This window comes from Hemitrygon akajei, chromosome 10 (genome assembly GCF_048418815.1).
Source record: "Hemitrygon akajei chromosome 10, sHemAka1.3, whole genome shotgun sequence".
Lineage (NCBI taxonomy): Eukaryota > Metazoa > Chordata > Chondrichthyes > Myliobatiformes > Dasyatidae > Hemitrygon > Hemitrygon akajei.
The window spans coordinates 141,834,405-141,854,445 of NC_133133.1; the positions used below are offsets into that span (position 1 = coordinate 141,834,405).

A 20,041-nucleotide genomic window follows, 5' to 3' on the forward strand; every position below is an offset into this window, starting at 1 on the left:
AACTGTGCACCATTATTCCTAGATCACTGTTTTGCTGCATTCCTCAATGCCCTACCATTTACCATGCATGTCCTATTTTGATTATTCCTACCAAAATGTAGCACCTCACACTTATCAGCATTAAACTCCATCTGCAATCTTTCAGCCCACTCTTCTAACTGACCTAAATCTCTCTGCAAGCTTTGAAAACCTACTTCATTATCCACAACGCCACCTATCTTAGTATCATTAGCATACTTACTAATCCAATTTACCACCCCATCATCCAGATCATTAATGTAAATGACAAACAACATTAGACGCAGTACAGATCCCTGAGGCACACCACTAGCCTCCACCGGCCTTTAACCTGAAAATCAATTATCCACCACTACTCTCTGGCATTTCCTATCCAGCCACTATTGAATCCATTTTACTACTTCAATATTAATACCTAACGATTGAACCTTTCTAACTAACCTTCCGTGTGGAACCTTGTCAAAGGCCTTACTGAAGTCCATATAGACAACATCCACTGCTTTACCCTCATCAACTTTCCTAGTAACCTCTTCAAAAGATTCAATAACATTTGTCAAACATGACCTTCCACGCACAAATCCATGTTGACTGTTCCTAATCAGACCCTGTCTCTCCAGATAATTATATATACCATCTCTAAGAATACTCTCCTTTTCTGTAGTTACTCATGCAACACTTCATATTAAGGTACTTATATTGACACGTCATATCTGAAATAATACTGTTTTAAATCCAAGATTATACTTTTATTTTATAATGCAATTATGCTGTTTAACTCATTTGCTCCTTCGTCTAAATTCACTTTCAAATGTTCTTAATTAATAATTCAACAAAAAATGCAGCTTCCATCTACATTGAATTTTAACAAGAATTGACCAAGTGCATAATATTTTTAACATAAACAAAACTTTTCAAGATAATCCACAAGAACAGATCTTGGGATGTATAATAAGGGAATACTCTTCTCATTAGAATATGAGCTTTAAGGAATGCTATTAAAGAATAGCAAGTGTAACGGGGGTTTTTTTTCTTTTTCTTTGTTACTGTGTATGTAATCAAAATGGCGTCTTTGTTTTGTTACAAGTAGGAATGCTGGCGCCTGTATTAATAGTAGGAATGCTAGGTTCTTTGTTATGATAAGTGCTGGAAGCTTGTTTGGGACTGTAAACTGATTGTTGGCGGGGCTTTTGGGGAGTCGGTGCGATGGAGTGAGAGAGAGAGGACGGGATGCTGGAAGCTGGGCGACAGAACGGACCACAGTGGGGGTCCCCGGCCCAAGGGTTTCGATGAGGAGAGGAGAGGGAGACAGAGGAGTGTGGAGCGTCTGGTCGACCACCGTGGGGTCCCAGGAGGCGGGTCGAGGAGTTCGGAGGGGATCGAATACCAGAAGACTTCAGTAATTGAGCTCCAACGATTGTGCACGAAGTGGTTTGGACTTTGATAAGTTTGGCGCCTTTTCTTTTTTTTTTCTCTTATTCATATATACTGTATCGTTAGTAATCGCTTAGTTATAGTAATCTTTATAAATTGTACTCATTTAATCGCATAAGGTGTACTGTCTCTTTTTGGGCGAGGCGGGGACATCACACAGCATCCACAGCAGCTGATTACCCAGTTTGGCGGGGCCGAAGGCTGCTCCCCCTAGACGAGAACGAGTTTGAGCGATGCCTGAGGTGACCCAGGGGTTACACATGAAATGGAGTGAAGATGAGAAAAATTTGTAGTAAAAGAGAATTCTAATCCATGAAAACAATTTAGCCACAGGTGCAAACATACATGGGGAAGAAAATCTAAATTCCATGATTCAAATATACAGTAATTTAAGATATGTAAAATATTACTTTAATTAATTAGTTGATGATTGATTATCAAATGTATAATGATATCATCAAGCCGAAGAAAGTCTGAAACATAATCTGTGGTGTATGCTAATTTTCATCCTGCAGTTGACTTGTTTGAACTGAAATCATGGCCTATTAAGAAGGGGACGGGGAAACTGAGAGCAGGAAAAAGACAATTATCAAAATCTCTTCTTATAATATCTTACAACACTAGGTAAAAGCTCATGGAAGTCAAGTGAAGGAAATATTAAGGAAGGTTTTGAGTTCTTTCACAGTTGATTAACTTACATACTGTCTCTAAGTTTAGATATAATGAATGACCATTTCATCAAGATACTATTCTATCACAACTCTAGTTAAGACATGAATCAACTTCAAAAGACAAGAGGTGGCGAAGAAGAATGAAATGTCATTACCAGGACCAAAGTGTTTCAAATTGTTTGGGTGAAATTGGCATACAGGGCCGGCATAAAAGTTCCTTTATATCCCTCTTTTGCACAATAGGGTTACCTTCAGAATCAATCTGATTAAAGGCCTAGAAAATATAAATATCATTATTCTCAGTTTATGTTTGATAGCAACCTTTGTATATTTGGTAGAAAGGTTGAGGTAGTAACTGGATTTTCCTCAAATTGCCCAAATCAATCAAACCATGAATCAGAGAACCCAATATTCAGCAAATGTCTATCACAATTTGTTACTTTTGCATTAGTTTAAAAAGTAAAGCTGACCACAATCACAAAACTGACACTCCCTACATATTGAATTATCTATCATTGCAAATTTTATTTACTTTTGTAATTTCTTCCAAAGTTTATAATTTATATATATTTTATAAACACAATGACAACAATGTTAAAAACTGCTAAATAGATTAATTCTCTAAGAATTTGACACAGTATACCAATGTAATAATAAATTCTATGTTGTTTTTATTTAATTTTCAGTCATTAAACTGAAGCTACATGAACAGATTAACAATGCATTGACACCCATTTCTAATTTAATTACCTGCATCAAGTGAACCAGAAAATGCTTTTAATTACAAAGTCTTACGACACTGCCGGACTGCACTAATTCATAGAAGTTTTTATCTGCAGTGTTATGGAAACAAGTCTGAGCAGAAGCTAGAACAATTAAAAAGTTTTCTAAACACTAATGGAATATTTTGATTGAGTCCAAAGCAAAAGCTTTTGGACACATTATTAAATCCCAAACAAATTATAATCACACGTACAAAAGCTGGGTGAACTCAGCAGGTCAGGCAGCATCCGTTGAAATGAGCAGTCAACGTTTTGGGCCGAGACCCTTCATCAGGACATAATATTATAATTACAATCACAGGTGTCCCCCCCCTTTACAAAGGTAGAGCACTCCTATGAAACCTTTCTTAAGCCGAAATGGCATAAAGAGAAGAACCATTAATTTATATGGGAAACATTTTCATAAAAGTGAAAATCCTCTTTGTAATGCGAAAACAGGTTACTAATGTAGGTCTTTTGTAAAAGCGAAGTGACGTAAAGCAAACATTCATAAAACGGGGGACACCTGTACCTACATTTTCCAAATGGAAGAGGAAGCCATAATTTAGTGAAATAAAGAATAAAAATTATATAAAACAGTGAAAAACATATAGTATATATACAAATTAGTCAGTACAGTCTCTTAATAAATTATAGCGAGAAAACAATAAGCCAAAAGAAAATACTGGAACATCACATCAGAATTTTCTTCTTACCTTGATCATCTCATGCCATTTTGTTTTTGCTTTATTAGATAAGTGGTCATGGGCCTGCTCACAAATCAGGTAAGTGTTATCTGTGTCCTCTCTCGAGCTACAAATAAATGGAAGTTATCATAGTAAAAATTATTTCTTTTTATGTCAATATCATGAATAGAGGAATGCTTCCTGCCTCCCAACCGCCAAAAGATTAACTAATTTATTATTTAGTGCTATTATAGGAAATCTCTAAAATGTTGTCCTGATTGCAATTGTACCATTTTATTTGAATCCTAGTTTGAGGGCCTTGGAGCCCTGTTTCAGATTATTTACTCCTAGCTCACTGCAAAACTGAATGTCAAACACGAAATTTAGTTTACTATAGAAAGAGAATTAGAATAGCATGAAATTTTGGTAAGCATACAAGCAAGTAAATAGACCACAGGTGTAGGCATACATATATACAGTGCTGCAGTACTTGGGCTATGATCACACCAGCATTTGTAGCACCAGGCTCACAGCCAAATGGTTGGAGATGGTTGCTACAATGCCCATCCCTTTTAGAACATTCCAGAATTTCACTTACTTCTTGGTAAAGACAGATGCAAAATACTCATACTATCCATTTACATAAATAGATATAATTTATGATCCTTTACAATTGGCCTCTTTGGTCCACATACAGCTCTGTATTATTTATTTCCCTTTAAGATACCACTGGATTCCCTTTTATGTTGGCAGCCAAATTATCCTTTGCCCCTCTTATTTGCACTTCTCTGATCTTTCTACATTTTATTCGGAAGCTGACAACTAACTTGCACTGCGGTTTTCTAATCACTCAGTTCAGAACTGCAGAAGAAACAGTCCAGAAAGATGTCATCCCCATAAGTATTAGTGAGTTGTGCAGTATCTAAATGTGCAAGATGACTATTTTAAGTGTCGTTCTATCACCGACTTAGTATTACATTTCAGAAAAATATTTTGTGTTTCATGTTTCACACATCTAAATGTTCTGCTCCCTTCTGAGTTCTTAATACAAAAACACATCTCAGTTGTCGTTTGCGCATTTCTTTCAGTTCTGCAGATTTTGCATGGCAGGACATGGAAGGATGAGAGTAGCAAAACAAGGAAGGCAGAATTATTTCCTCATTATTTATGAGAATGAGAAAGGAAGATAAAACACTTAAACTTACCTATGGAGATCAGCAACAAACATCCTGATCAAAATTCCTCCACTGTAAAAACTTACCTTATATTGTATATATACATAAAAAGTCATAATGCCACAAAGAGGATGGAGAGTATTTCTGAGGATTAGATAAGTGAACTACACAGCCCCTCAAATGATCAGATCATGTTGCTAATAATCACTTTGACAGAGATAAAGAAATAAAACTGAAAAAGTATTTAAGGCAGAGAAAATATGGAAGAATGAGCATATTGCACATTTTCCCACACTTCCCGCTTTTCTATGAGCTGCTCACTGTCTTTGTATTAGTTTTACCTATAAATTATTCTTACGTTTTTCATTGTCTAATCGAGATGCTGTTATATATTTTCAGTCTCCAGCTATTATTTTCATATCTTTCATTAAATCAGCCTCATGAACACCACCTCCACTAACATCATATTCATCAATAACTGTCTTCACCTGAAGAAAAGACCTAGCCCTGCTTCCTACTGACGTTTGCCAGACAATGATGGAAAGTTTTGTCTCAGATTTGCATATTTTAAAGTCTTTTTGCTTTATATTTGTATTCAAGCAATACATTTTCACTTCCAAACAAATTAATGGATGACAATACAACAGTGAGCTTTAAAAAGCAAAGTTATACACTGACTTGTGGGCTGATTTATTCCAGCGCTGATCTTGCTTGGACTCTATTATCCTAATTATCTTAAGGAATTCCAAATATGTTAGTTTTGACTCGGGTAGAAGTCCCAACATCTCTAAAAATCGATGATACTCGGTTGTTGTAACTGTAAGTGGAAAGTCATCAAGCAGAGTACGGAAGTCGTACATCGTAATTAATCCATCGTGGTTACGGTCTAATTGGTCAAACAATACCTGTAAATCCTTGAAAAAAATTAATACATAATTAGTAATATCACCCAGTTTCAGGAGTATGATTTTAAAATATTAATTATTTACTAAAAATCACAAACTTAATTGTTCACAGGTAACACATATCCATAAGTAGTAAAAACTGCAACATTTCCTCAGCATTATCTAAATTACCTTACCAAAGATGAATGTTTCACTTTTTCAAAGATGTAATTAAAACAATCATCAGCAATCATGCGTCTCATTTTCCAGTCAGCCCCTTTACTGGAAGATTGTTTTATTGCAACATCTGGACTTGCAGTTGTGTAATCTGTAATCCGGATAAAGAAATCATTAAATTAAATGTTTGATTATACCTTGAAGAAAAAGAGCAGGAGTAGGCAATCTTGTCCTTCAAATCTATTCACCATTCTTAGAGATCATAGCTAAAATTCTACCCCAGCACCATTTCCTCAAGTACCCGTTTATCTCCTGACCAAAAATCTGGTCAAATCTGTTATGAAAAATACACAGTGACTGTGCATCCAGGGCCACCTAACAGAGTAAATTCAAAAGGTTCACCACACTCAGCAAAGGAAGCTCTCCTCATCTCAGTCCTAAATGGCCTACCCCTTGTATTTGCAAACTGTATTCCCGAGCCAACACCACCCACTTTTTAGTAAATCAGAACTTTCCCCGATCTTGGAGCTGAAACATCGGTAAACCTTCCTTGGAATTCAGATGTGGATATTAATGGAACTCTAGAAATGAGGCAATGTAATGAGAAGGGTTTTGAGAACATAGTCATAGCAGTTGGATGGGTGGTGCAGTTTATCGACTCATTCTAAACTGAAGATCTACTATTCATGTCAGTCACGTAGATGTAGTCACAGCATGCAGTCTATTATTCCCAACTTTAAACTGACAGTATTACAGATGCAGACAGAACCAAATGCAACAGGAAAAGTATATTCCAAGGATGCCAGGCATCCAGTGGTCCGTAGTTTTCACTATCACCATGCATTGGACTGATGAAGGTCAAGGTTTTGCCAACTTATCTGAAGCCCTTCTTATTTGGGCGACAAGTTTCAATGTAACAAGGTCAGGGGTGAGCACAATGTCCCACATCTCATTTACCTAATTCTTTTAATTGAGAAGAACTGAATTCTTGTAACCTGGCTATTTCTAGTGCAAAGTGTGATTGAGATTTCTGGGTTAAATCATGCCAACCTTGCCAGAAACACAACCATTTGCAAATCACAGAGAATATATTTTCAGTCATAGTTATGCCTGAGATTATCCTTTAATAAAGCTTCCTCAAAAGATTTAAACTTGCAGACAGAAGAGATTGAAGATGCTGCAATCTGAAGCAAAAATCAATCTGACTACAGGACAAGCAGCATCTGTTTGGGGTGGGGGAGAATGGGGGAAGGAATACCTGCCCACCCAATACACTATCCCCTTTCCCCCACCCAATGCTACTCGACCACTGAAATCCTAACTTGTGCTTCAGAATCCCATTTATTTAACTGGTCTCCAATCACATTGAATATCCTATCCACTTAACCCAATCTCACTATTCCTATTGTCTCACCCCCCAGAGTCATTGGACTCTGGCATGGTGCCAGAGGACTAGAAAATTGCAAACGTTATTCCACTCTAAGAAAGGAGGAAGGCAGCAGTTAGCCTGACCTCAGTGATTGGGAAGATGTTAGAGTCAATTGTTAAGGATGAGGTGATGGAGTACTTGGTGACACAGGACAAGATAGTACAAAGTCAGCATGGTTTCCTTCAGGGAAAACCCTGCCTGACAAACCTGTTGGAATTCTTTGAGGAGATTTCAAGTAGGATAGATAAAGGGGATGGAGTGGATGTTCTATATTTGGACTTCCAAAAGGCCTTTAACAAGGTGCCACACATCAGGCAGCTTACCAAGGTTAAGAGCCAATGGAATTACAGGTTAGAGCATTGGCTGAATGGTAGGAGGCAACGAGTGGGAATAAAAGGATCAATTTCTTGTTGGCTGCCAGTGACAAGCAGTGTTCTGCAGGAATCAGTGTTGAGACAGCTTCTTTTTATGCTGTATATCAATGTTAGAGGATGGAATAGATGGCTTTGTTGCCAAGTTTGCAGATGATACGAAGATTGGTGGAGCGGCAGGTAGTGTTGAGGAAACAGGTAGGATGCAGAAGGACTTAGACAGATTAAGAGAATGTACAAAAAAGTGGCAAATGAAATACAAGTTTGGAAAATGCATGGTAATGCACTTTGGTAGTAGAAATAAATGTGCAGACTATTTTGTAAACGGGGAGAAAATCCAGGAATCTGAGATGCAGAGGGACTTGGGAGTCCTTGTGCAGAATGTCCTGAAGGTTAACTTGCAGGTTGAGTGGGTGGTGAGGAAGGCAAATGCCATGTTAGCATTCATTTCAAGAGATCTAGAATACAAGAACAGGGATGTGATGCTGAGGCTTTATAAGGTACTGCTGAGGCCTCACCTTGAGTATTGTGAACAGTTTTGGGCCCTTCATCTTAGAAAAGATGTGCTGGCATTGGAGAGGGTCCAGAGGAGGTTCACAAGCGTGATTCCAGGAATGAAAGGGTTATCATACGAGGAATGTTTGATGGCTCTGGGTCTGTACTCACTGGAATTCAGAAGGATGGGGGAACCATTGAAAGCATTTGAATGTTGAAAGGCCTATACAGAGGGGATGTGGAAAGAATGTTTTCAATGGTGGAGAGTCCAGGACAAGAGGGCACAGCCTCAGGATAGAGGGGTGCCCTTTCAAAACAGAGATGAGGAGAAATTTCTTTAGCCAAAGAGTGGTGAATTTGTGGAATTTGTTGCCACATGCAGTGTGGAGGCTGGGTCATAGGGTGTATTTAAGGCAGAGATCGATAGGTTCTTGATTGGACATGGCATCAAAAGTTACGGGAAGAAGGCCAGGAACTGGGGTTGAGGAGGAGATAGAAAAAAAGGATTAGCCACGATTGAATGGTGGAGCAGACTCGATGGGCCAGATGGCCTAATTCTGCTCCTATGTCTTATGGTCTCAATTTTATTCTACCCACCTGATACAATGCCGATCTGCCTTGAATCACGCCTCTTTCCACCATCTCATAATACAACCATTGTCAGTTGATTCAATTTTAAAGCTCACAATCTCTCAGGACTCAGCCCCAGCCTTGGATTTTATCATTTTCTTTCACACAATTCCCCAAAATGGTAGTGTGCATAAAGTTAAGAGTTATTCAGCAACACAACAGATCTTGGTCTTAGCTGCTGAATTTTGCTGCAATGATATTGGTATTTCGTCACACGTACTGAAACACAGTGAAGTGTTTGTTTTACATACCATCCACATAGGTCATGCCATATGTTATTACACTGGAGTTTAAAAACACAGAATGTAGAATATAGTGTTGCAGATAAAATGCAAGACAGGTAGACTAATAAATAGCAAGACTATGACTAGGTAAACTGGAAGGTCAAAGTTTATCTTTTAGCACATGAGAGGCCACATAACAGTAGGATAGAAGCTGTCCTCCAGTCTGGCTGTTCATGCTTTCATATATTTGGCCCATCATGAGAAGAGAGAATAAGGAATAACTGAAGAACGAGGGTCTTGATTATGCTGGCTGCATTCCCAAGACAGTCAATGGAGGGGAGGTTGATTTAATCTATGAATAAATAGTCACTGGCAAACTACACAACAACTTATAAGATAGTCTCTCATGCCAATGAATTTCTTAGTCTACCTAATACAATAGCGAATGGGCAGGTAGAGCATTTCTGTCACTTGCAGGGAGATGTGCCGTGAAGGGGGTTAATGGGGAGGGATGAATGGACAAGAGAATCATGGAGGGAGCAATCCCTGCAGAAAGTGGAGAGTTGGGGGTTGAGGGGAGAGTTAAAGATTTGTTGATGTAAGATCCCATTGAAGATGGCAGAAGCTGCAGAAAATAATGTGTTGGATGTGCAAGCTCATGAGGTGGTAGGTGAGGACAAGAGAAACTTTTCCTGTTAAGCTGGTGGGAAGATGGGGTGAGTGTGGATGTCAGGGAAATAGAGGAGATGTGGGTGAGGGCAGCATCAATGGTGAGTAAGGGAAACACTGTCCTTTGAAGAAGAAGGACATCTGTCCTGGAAAGAAAAACCTCATTCTGGGAACAGATGCTGTGGAGATGAAGGAACTGAGAAAAGAGAATAGAATTTTTACAGGAGACAGGGTGGGAAGAGTCAAGATAGCTGTGAAGAATTGGTAGATGTTTAAAAGATGTCATTAGACAGTTTGTCTCCAGAGATGTAAACAGAAAGATTGAAAAAGTGGAAAGAGGTGTCAGAAATGGACCAAGTGAAGATAAAGGCAGGGTGGAAGCTGGAGGCAAAGTTGATAAAATTGACAAGCTCAGTGTGGGTGCATGAAACAGCACCAATGCAGTTGTCAATGTAGCTCAGAAAGAGTTGGGGAGCTTTACCACAGAAGGCTTGGAACATGGACTGTTCCACATAGCTAGCAAAAAGGCAGGAATTGCTGGGGGCCACACGAGTGTACGTGGCTGCCCCTTGAGATTGGAGAAAGTAGGAAGGGCCAAAGGAGAATTGGTTGAGGATAAGGACCAGTTCTGCCAAAGAGAGGAGTCTGGTGGCGGAGGGGACTCGTTGGGTGTTTTGTCAAGAAAGAAGCAGAGAGCTTTAAGGCCTTCTTGAGTATTTAAGTTTATAGGAACTGGACATACATGGTGAAAATGAGGCAATCAGGACCAGGGAATTGAAAGTTTTTGAGGAGATCAAGAGCATATAAAGTGTCACGGATGTAGGTGGGAAGGGACTAAGCCAAGGGGGATATAATGGCATCAAGGTATGCAGATATGGGTTCAGTGGGGCAGATGCAAGCTGGGACAATGGGCCTACCTGGACAGTCAGGTTTGTGGATCTTAGGTGAGAGATAGAAACGAGCAGTGTGGGGTAAGGAAACAATGAGTTTGATGGCAGTAAATGGGAGATCTCTAGATTTGCTTAGACTGGTGATGGTGTCAGAGACAATGTTCTAATTGAATTTGCAATATTTTGGCTACCTTTGAAGTGTTCAGAGAAGTCATGGAAATCCAAGTCTTGATTCTTGAATCCCAGTACATTAGCCAGAATGTTCAACTGATGTTCGTCCATGATTATGCCACAATCTTGTAGCACCTAGAAAACAATGGAATGAACATTATGTTGTAAATTTGATTTTAGCCTAAAAATTCTAATACAGATAGAAACACAAGCTAAAATGGAGCTACAGATTTGATCCAAGGCATTATTTTATTTAGCTGCAGGGAACAAACTTTCTTATGTGCATAATGAATATTCAACATGAATTATGGTTCTCAACCCTGGTTTTGCATAATAACCAAAAATTTCATAAGTTCCCAGTTCACACATCATGACAGCAGTACCTCTCCTAGTGTAGTAGCGGTCCCTAGTGGTCCTAAATCAGACTGCCATTTGGTGGAGTTGTTGGGATGGGTACAGAAACAGGCAAACTGTTTCACCAATGATCAGTAATCATGATTTCAGAAATTGTCAACCACCAGAATTACTTAGAGGGCAACCCCATAAAGAAAGTAGAAATATCATTTGGAATATCAGAAGAGACCCAGTGGGGTGCAGTTTTGTTAGTTAAGACCAACAAATGTGTGGCATTCTGCAGGCATTACCTCAATAAATTTTGACCTTCACATCTGAACGTAAGAGTGCTAAAGGCCAGTTGTTTAGAGTTCAGAACACCAAGAGGATGAAGGGAAAGGACAGCAAGATTTAGAAACCTGCAATGAAAAGAGATATTTTAGTTTAGTTAAAGGAAAAATGGAAAATTGTATAAGGTTTAGGAAACTGGTATCAGATGAAGCCTTTGAGGAATATAAAGAAATCTGGAAAGAATTTAAACAAAGAATTAGGAGTGCTAAAAGGGGTGGAAAGTCCTTGACAAGTAGGATTAAGGAAAACCTCAAGGCATTTTATATCTATATCAGGAGCAAAAGGGTAGCACGATAGGAAAGGGTAGGTCCACTCAAGGGCAAACAGAGGAATTTACGCAAGTAGCCAGAGGGAATGGTCAAGGTCCTAAATGAGTACATCGCAATCAGTATTCATAGTGGAGAAGGACATGAATGATGTTGAGATCAGGGTGGGGTATGTTGATAATTCTAGGGTATCTTGGAGGTTTTGAAAAACTTTGAAGTGGATCTATCCCAGGATACTGTGGGAGGCCAAGGAGGAGACCGCTGTGGACTTGACGGTGATCTTAATTGATTGGAAAATACTTCATTAATACCACAGGCATAAAATAGATAAAAGCAGAATTTTAAAAATCTTGGAAATTTACTTTTGAAAATAATGGAAAGGTATCAAAAGAGCAAAATAACAGGTATATATATTTTAATCAAAGTTAAAGAAACTTGTTGACATACATGCCATGTATACAATCATTAATAAGCTTTTTTTTAAACAACATCTACCATTATCTTTCAACTACTGGATAAATAGAACTTAAGAAGAGTATAGCAAAGCATGAGTAATGATATTTAAAATCTACTGGAATTAGCTAGTGACAATTTAAGGTACAGGAATAGGTTACAGGTGTTCTTTCATTAAATAAAATGATTGCTAATTGACCGTAACCTCTACATTCCAGTCTACCAGCAGTGATATTGCATCTTCACTCTCTACTTGCTTACTTATCAAGAACCTATCTACCTCTGCCTTGAAGATATTCTGATCCAACCTTTCCTTGAAAAAATATTTTAAAGATTCCCAGTCTTCTGAGGGAGTTCTTTTTCCACATCACCATCTTGAAAAGATCACTCATTTTTAAATAATGATCTCTAGTTCTAGATTTTCATGACAGGAAACATCCTGCCCATCATTACACTGTCAGGATATCTCACAATCTTGTATGCTTCAATCAATTCCTCTCTAAATTTACCAAATCCCTGGGCGGACATGCCTTTCCTGTCCAAACGTCCCTCTAAGACAATCTTCCCATTCTAAGTATTGGTTTGTTAAATACACCCTGAAATGTTACAAATATATTAACATCCTTCCTTGAATAAGGAGACTTATGATGTACTCCTGATGTTGTGATGTTAACTGTCTCTATAACAAAAGCACAATTTCACTAAATTGTATTCAGTTTCATTTACAAACAAAAATGAAACTCTTCTTTTATCTTCCTTAATTACTACCGAAGTTTCTTGTGAATTCTTCATTAAGGCATCCACATACTTTGGCACCTTATAGCTTTGCAATCTCTCATCATTTAGATTTTTTAAAAACTTCCTGTCAAAATGGACAATTTTTGATCTTCTTACAATACCCACTCTCTTAGCCTACTTCCATCTCTTTGTTGCCTCCTCATTCCCCCTTTACCATTTACTTACCTATAAATTTCCTTCACCGAATTTAGCAATCAAACTGAGGTAATTTCTTTCATATTTAACCTCTTGACTGTGCTCAGTAAATTTATTACTTTACAAGGCCCTGTTTGAAAGTGAGTGTCTGCACATGGAATGGAGAGTGGATCAAATTTAGCTGCTATGCTCTGGGATTATTTCTCTACCAACATCACTTTCTTGGATCACCTATCAACCAACATCCTTCATCGTGGAATTGCTGGCAGAAGACAATGGACGAAAGGCAGTAAGTATTGCCTCATAAAAGGGAAAGAATAAAGTAGTATGCTTTGACAAAGATCATTCATGTGACTTGGTGCATTTCCTTCTGTTATGTCTAAACAAAAGAAATGGAAAATCAGAGCAAATAAAAAAGCTGACAGAAGTAAAACAACAACCATCTGTAACTTTCATTCACGATTATCATCGACATGCAGTTTGAACTGATTGATACCTCTCCATTTAACTTTATCATTTTGCCTCATTGAATATTACCTTCCCTAAATCAAATGAGGTTATTTTTACTGAAAAATTCAAACCTTTTTGAATCCTTCCTTGTTGATTTTGCCAGTACATTGGTTTTTATGGGTAAGGAAACTTTTTCTAATGTTACTGTCACAATAGATAATACGTTCCCAAAGCTCTGACTTCACTTCGTTCAAAGTCATCTTCTTGCAAAACATGGAATCCTCATTTTCTTTCTTTATGAGCCTGAAACATAAACAGTAAGTGTTATAGCTATCCATTGAAATAACTAAGTAATAGAACAGCTTTAAAATATAGAGCATGTTTTACGAGTAGATGGCACTGGTGTTTCTCTGAGTGAGGAAATTAAGGATGTTGCTTTTTCCCAAATGACAAATCTCACAGTTTGTTCACAGTTCTGAAATCATTCCTTGGAGACTATACTGAGGAAAAATGAATGCAAATGGTTTTATTCATTCAGTCAAGTCTATTTTTGGAGGGGGGTGAGGGGACTGATATTCATATAATTCTGATTCATCTGTGGGTATGCTAACTTACAGTTTTGACTCATGTACCTAAATATCAATACATTACATTTTAAATCAATAATTTGTTATTACCAAGGGAACTAATTTCCATTGGACATTTGATGCAATATGAGTGCCCTTTCACTCAAAGAAAGTTTTATCCTATTTTACTTGGATCACAATTTAAGAAGAAAATCATGGTTATTTATTAAAGGAAAAGTAAAACTCATAAGACCTCAAGATCTCTAATGTAATGAAGAAAACAAAATTGTTATCCTTAATAATATCATGCAACAAAACTATGTGATAGTGTGAGAGGTGGAGAGAAAGGAACATCTATGATATCTTTGGTGAAGAACAAGATTAGCCAAGTGAATCAGTGACGGCAGATAACATTCACCAAGTCCTTGATATTTACTTAATATAGCTTTGAAACTTTACCTGTTAATTTTCAGCAAAACTTTAGATCTAAATTTGAAAATCATTTATAAACAGACTCTGAACATCACAGAAATAGAACTGCTAGGGTTTTACACAACTCCATGAAGTTTCACTGACAATGATTCACTTCTATTCAGTCAATTTAGACAATTTTAATTTTATTGTGTATAGTAGATCTCAATTTTAAATCTCAGATAGTAACATCAGAGATCTCAGCAAACTTTCAACATACTTTCAAAATATTGTGCATAATGTTCTATTCACGATCACATTAGCCAAATAACCAACTAGGATTATAACTTCCGGAACTTAACAATAAAACTAATTTTTTTTTCTCTAGAATTAAGGCTCTAGTTATAACAACAGAATTGCTTTTTCCTAGAAGGCATATCACATCCTAATATTCATTTTGAACCAATCAAGATTTTGACAGCATTTTAAATAACAGAGATGCACTGAGTGCTGGTGGAGAAGTGACCTTGCCTCTTTTGATCTTGCTGTTGATTGAGCACAGGTGCCTCTGTGCTGATGATCTTAGGCATGTCAGTCACCCCAAGGTTTTCCAGGAACTGCTGATATGAAACTTGTACGCTGTTGTTCTGTTGCTGCTTGCACAATCTGAAACATTGAGGGAGTTTATTTTGATGTTAATGAAGACATTGATTCAAATTTAGAAAGCATATTGTTACAATACCCTAACAACATCACACTGTTAAACCTAAAAGCTATTTGACAGCCCTATAGTTAATTACAAAGGGTATAGTGGTATCAATGACATGGTACAGTATAGAAAGAGGCCATTTTCTCCATTAAATCTGTGCTACTCTTGAAATACAGTCATTGTAGTGGATTACTTCTGTGCGGGCAGTTTTCTCTATAGAACTAGATTTATTAACATTTTCCACAGATTTTCATTCATCTAATAGTGAATTCAGCTGATCACACTCTTTCCTACCTTTGTTTTTTCATCAAGAGTTTACCAAACTCCCTTCTCAAAGCTACTACTGAGTTATTTCCACTATCCAATCTCAAACCCAACCTCTTGTATCAGTGCCTTCCGGTTATTTACCTTTGTTCACATAGGCTATTCCTCTAATTCCTTCATGATGTTAAACATCTCTTTCAAATTTCTTTGCTCCAAGAGAGCTCAAGTTTCTCCTATCTTTCAAGTAATTGTAAATTCTGATCATTGGAATCATTCTATTACATAAAACTTTGAATAGTACTGCACAGGACCAGGCCTTTCTGCTCATGACTGTGCTGAGAACAAAGTCAAATTAAATTAAACCTTATCCACCCTCACACAACCCATATCCCTCCATTCCCTACATGTTCTTATGCCTGTCTAAATGCCTATTAGATGCCATTATCATGTCTACTTCCACCACTACCCTGGCAGCATTTTCCATGCATCTGTCACTCTTGTAAAAAAAATGTTCACTGTATGCCTTCTTTAAGCTTTCTCCCTCTCATCTTAAAGCTATGTCCTCTAATATTTGACATTTATGCATCGGGAAAAAGACTACTTATCCTATCTATGCCTCTCATAAACCTATAAACCTCAAGCAGGTGTCTCTTCAGCATCTAATGCTCCAGAGAAAACAATCCAAGTTTGTCCAAACTCTCCATAGAGATAATACTCTCTAATCCAGGGAGCGTCCTTGGGAATATGTCTTTTTTAAAGTTTTCACACCTTTTTTAATTCCAGGAAATCTCTCAATCCATAATATGACAATTTATTCAGTGACTATATATCAGAAGGTGAAACATACACCCTGCATTCTGCTAGTTTTACAAAATGGAAATGTCGTCTGCACTTATTTAAGCCAATCTCTCAACAGGCATAGCTCCTTGAGCTTATCTGACACGGGGATTTCTAGTACCCACTATCGATAAAGGTTTAGTAGTTTTGCAACTTTAACTAAAACCAATGTGGAAACACAATACAGTAGTATCACAACAAGTGCAGGGAGAACTTAAGCCAGGTACTGGGGATTCCATATAATGAATTTTAATTTTTGAGTTTCAGTTTAGTGAATTTTAGCTTTAAGTCAACATGTACAACCTCTTAGGCCTTACTTGTTTTCATTGCCTCCTTAAATTTTTGAAATAGCTCTAGATTTTCCAAACTAAGCTGTCTTTTATTAATCAGTCAGCAAAATAGAATAGGCCAAAGTAGTCAAAACAGTGAAACCTTAGTTTTAAGAGCTCATTAAGAGCTGCTTTATATGCAACTTTATTTTGGAGTAGATGTTCCAATAAAGCTTGGTATCTGTGTCTGGATTTGTCATGAAAATCAAATAATTTTGGTGCAAGAAACAAAAATTGGAGGCTTTCATAGAATAAATGTTAACTGAACACAAACTAAATTATTCAATGCAGATGGTTTAATATTCAATAAGAAGCACCCTTCCCAATGTAGAAACTTCTTTGCTTGAGGCATAGAGTATCAAGGCTTTATGAGTACAATCTTTTAAAGTTCAAAGTAAAATTTATGATCAGAGTACATACATGTCACCACATACATCCCTGAGATTCTTTTTCTATGGACATACTTAGCACATTTATAGAACAGAAACTGTAAACTGTTAACAGGCTGTGCAAATGCAGATATAAATAAATAATGAGCATGAAATAACAATATAACAGAGTACTTAAATGAGTATAGCTATGCCCTTTTGTTCAAGAGCCTAATGGTTTTGGGGTAGTAACTGTTCTTGAATCTGGCAGTGTGAGTCCAGAGGAACCTGTACCTTCTAACTGATGGCAACAGTGAAAAAAGAGCAGTCTGGGTGGTGAGGGTCTTTGATGATGGATGCTGCTTTCCTAAGGCAACATTTCATGTAGATATGCTCAATAGTTGGGAGGGTTTTACCCATAACATACTGGGCTGAATCCATTACCTTTTGTAGGTTTTTCCACTCAAAGGCATTAGTATTCCCATAACAGGCCATAATGCAGCCAGTCAGAACCCTTTCCACCACACATCTATGGAAGTTTGCCAAGGTTTTCGATAACATGCCGAACCTCCGTAGACTCCTGAGGAAGTAAAGGCGCTGCCATGCTTTCTTTGTAATAATATTTATATGATGGTTCCAGGACAGACCCACTGAGATAGTGACCCCCAGGAGTTTACTTGATGCACCCGTAGAAAACTTGGTTTCTTTTTTGCTGTTCGACTATCCTCACAATTCAAAGTAATGAAGTACTGTAAAGAATGACTAATAACTCATGAATGATATGTTGAATGATAAAGACTCAGAGCACAAACATAAATCCTACAACAGTTAGCATCACTCTGACTGTTATCCTCACCACAGTCATGAGGATGTCTATGTATGCTGGAAATCCAGAGGAACACCCACGAAATGCTGGGGGAACTCGGCAGGTCAGGCAGCATCTATGGAAAAGAGTACAGTTGATGTTTTGGGTCCAGATGAAAGATCATGACCCAAAACATTGATCTTTTCCATAGTTGCTGCCTGGCCTGCTGAGTTTCTCCAGCATTTTGTGTGTGTTCTCACCACAGTATTCATTGTGCTTGCCAGACCCTTAACACTGACTTCTACTGTAGCACAACATAGCTCAGTAATGGTAGGTCGGCCAAAGCAAAATCATCTTACATGCATCAACTCTGTGAGGATAATTGGAACTGTCTCCAAGACTTGCATATTTTGATATCTCATGAGCTCTTTTGTCATCTCTCAACTGTACCTCCAACTTTATAATTTTATTTTCATGTTGTTGCTGTTTTATCCATGTAATTGACAACATAAAACTTAAACAAGTTTCCTACCCCAATGGAAAGTGGTGCTAGAATCAATGGTACAAAATTGCAGCAATGCACCCCAAATAACAGAAATATACCCCACAATAATCAAACAGACAAGAAAGGCACAATTCTCATACAAAATGACTTGCAAGTATCAAGGCAACATATAAAACAAAACCACTGAATTTTCTTAATATGTAATGACTTTTGTCACCCTAGGCACCATGTTTAACTGGAACTGGTACAGTCAGATACCAATTCTGCCAGGAATCCTGATTCAAGCTGAGGTCTCTTACTGACTTACAGTAATTCACTTGTGCTAGCATTTATTTGTTTTCAGGAAAATGTAATGAGCACTGAAATAGTTTGAATGAAAATCAACCATGATCATAGTGCACTAACCTTCACTCCATCTCCCCCACTTGAACTCTTACCAAATCCTAAACTCTCCTTTCTCAACCTCCCTACAGCCTTTGACTTGGTAAATTACACAAATCTCAACCAAATACTCATTGTTCTCCAGTTCATTGCAACTTGCTTGATTCTACTTATACCAATCTGCTCAGAGACAGCGCATCTCCAGTAATGGATTTTCTTCTTGACCCTGTTGAATTTCCTAAGGCAATACCTCTAACCATTTCTTTTCTACCACATTTACACCCAGGGTGGTAGATCTAGGGCACTTGCAGGAATTTTTTGGCACACTGCAATTCTTTCATTCTTTAAACCCCTTAAAAAAGATACATAATGATCATCTTCTCTGCAAAATGAAGCATCAAGTTACTTTTTACAACCCAAGTGCAATGAAAATGTTTTCACAGGAAACACCTCATCCTGGCTTGGTATCAGCTGGACAATTTCAAGAAGACTTGATGCTGGATGATATGTTTTGAAATCCTCACAGACCTAATTTAGATGAAGGCATTGAGAATAACATCAGCAAATTTGCTGATGATACTAAGCTGGGTGGCAGTGTGACATGTGATGAGGATGTTAGGAGAATTCAGGGTGACTTGGATAGGCTGGGTGAGTGGGCAGATACTTGGCAGATGACGTTTAATGTGAATAAGTGTGAGGTTATCCACTTTGGGAGTAAGAACAGGAAGGCAGATTATTATCTGAATGGTGTAGAGTTAGGTAAGGGAGAAATACAAAGAGATCTAGGAGTCCTTGTTCATCAATCACTGAAGGTGAATGAGCAAGTGCAGCAGGCAGTGAAGAAGGCTAATGGAATGTTGGCCTTTATTACAAAAGGAATTGAGTACAAGAGCAAGGAAATCCTCTTGCATTTGTACAGAGCCCTGGTGAGACCACACCTGGAGTATTGTGTGCAGTTTTGGTCTCCAGGGTTGGGGAAGGACATCCTGGCTGTAGAGGACGTGTAGATTCACAAGGTTAATTCCTGGGATGTCTGGACTGTCTTACGCAGAGAGGTTAGAGAGACTGGGCTTGTACACGTTGGAATTAAGGAGATTGAGAGGAGATCTGATTGAAACATATAAGATTATTAAGGGATTGGACAAGATAGAGGCAGGAAATATGTTCCAGATGCTGGGAGAGTCCAGTACCAGAGGGCATGGTTTGAGAATAAGGGGTAGGTCATTTAGGACAGAGTTAAGGAAAAACTTCTTCTCCCAGAGAGTTGTGGGGGTCTGGAATGCACTGCCTCAGAAGGTAGTTGAGGCCAATTCTCTGGATGCTTTCATGAAGGAGCTAGATAGGTATCTTATGGATAGGGGAATCAAGGGATATGGGGACAAGGCAGGAACCGGGTAT

At 38.0% G+C, this 20,041-nt stretch overlaps 1 protein-coding gene across 1 annotated transcript in view; it reads right to left on the minus strand.

Moving 5' to 3' along the window:
* The window catches only part of efcab6 (EF-hand calcium binding domain 6), a 96,146-nt gene that overhangs the window by 33,351 nt on the left and 42,754 nt on the right, over positions 1-20,041 (minus strand). The window contains exons 15-21 of the mRNA XM_073059147.1: positions 14,977-15,111; positions 13,600-13,771; positions 10,703-10,817; positions 5,824-5,954; positions 5,421-5,656; positions 3,598-3,694; positions 2,276-2,394 (exon numbers count right to left, since the gene is read on the minus strand). Of these exons, the coding sequence (XP_072915248.1) occupies positions 2,276-2,394; positions 3,598-3,694; positions 5,421-5,656; positions 5,824-5,954; positions 10,703-10,817; positions 13,600-13,771; positions 14,977-15,111 (1,005 nt within the window). The remainder of the gene's footprint in view (positions 1-2,275; positions 2,395-3,597; positions 3,695-5,420; positions 5,657-5,823; positions 5,955-10,702; positions 10,818-13,599; positions 13,772-14,976; positions 15,112-20,041) is intronic.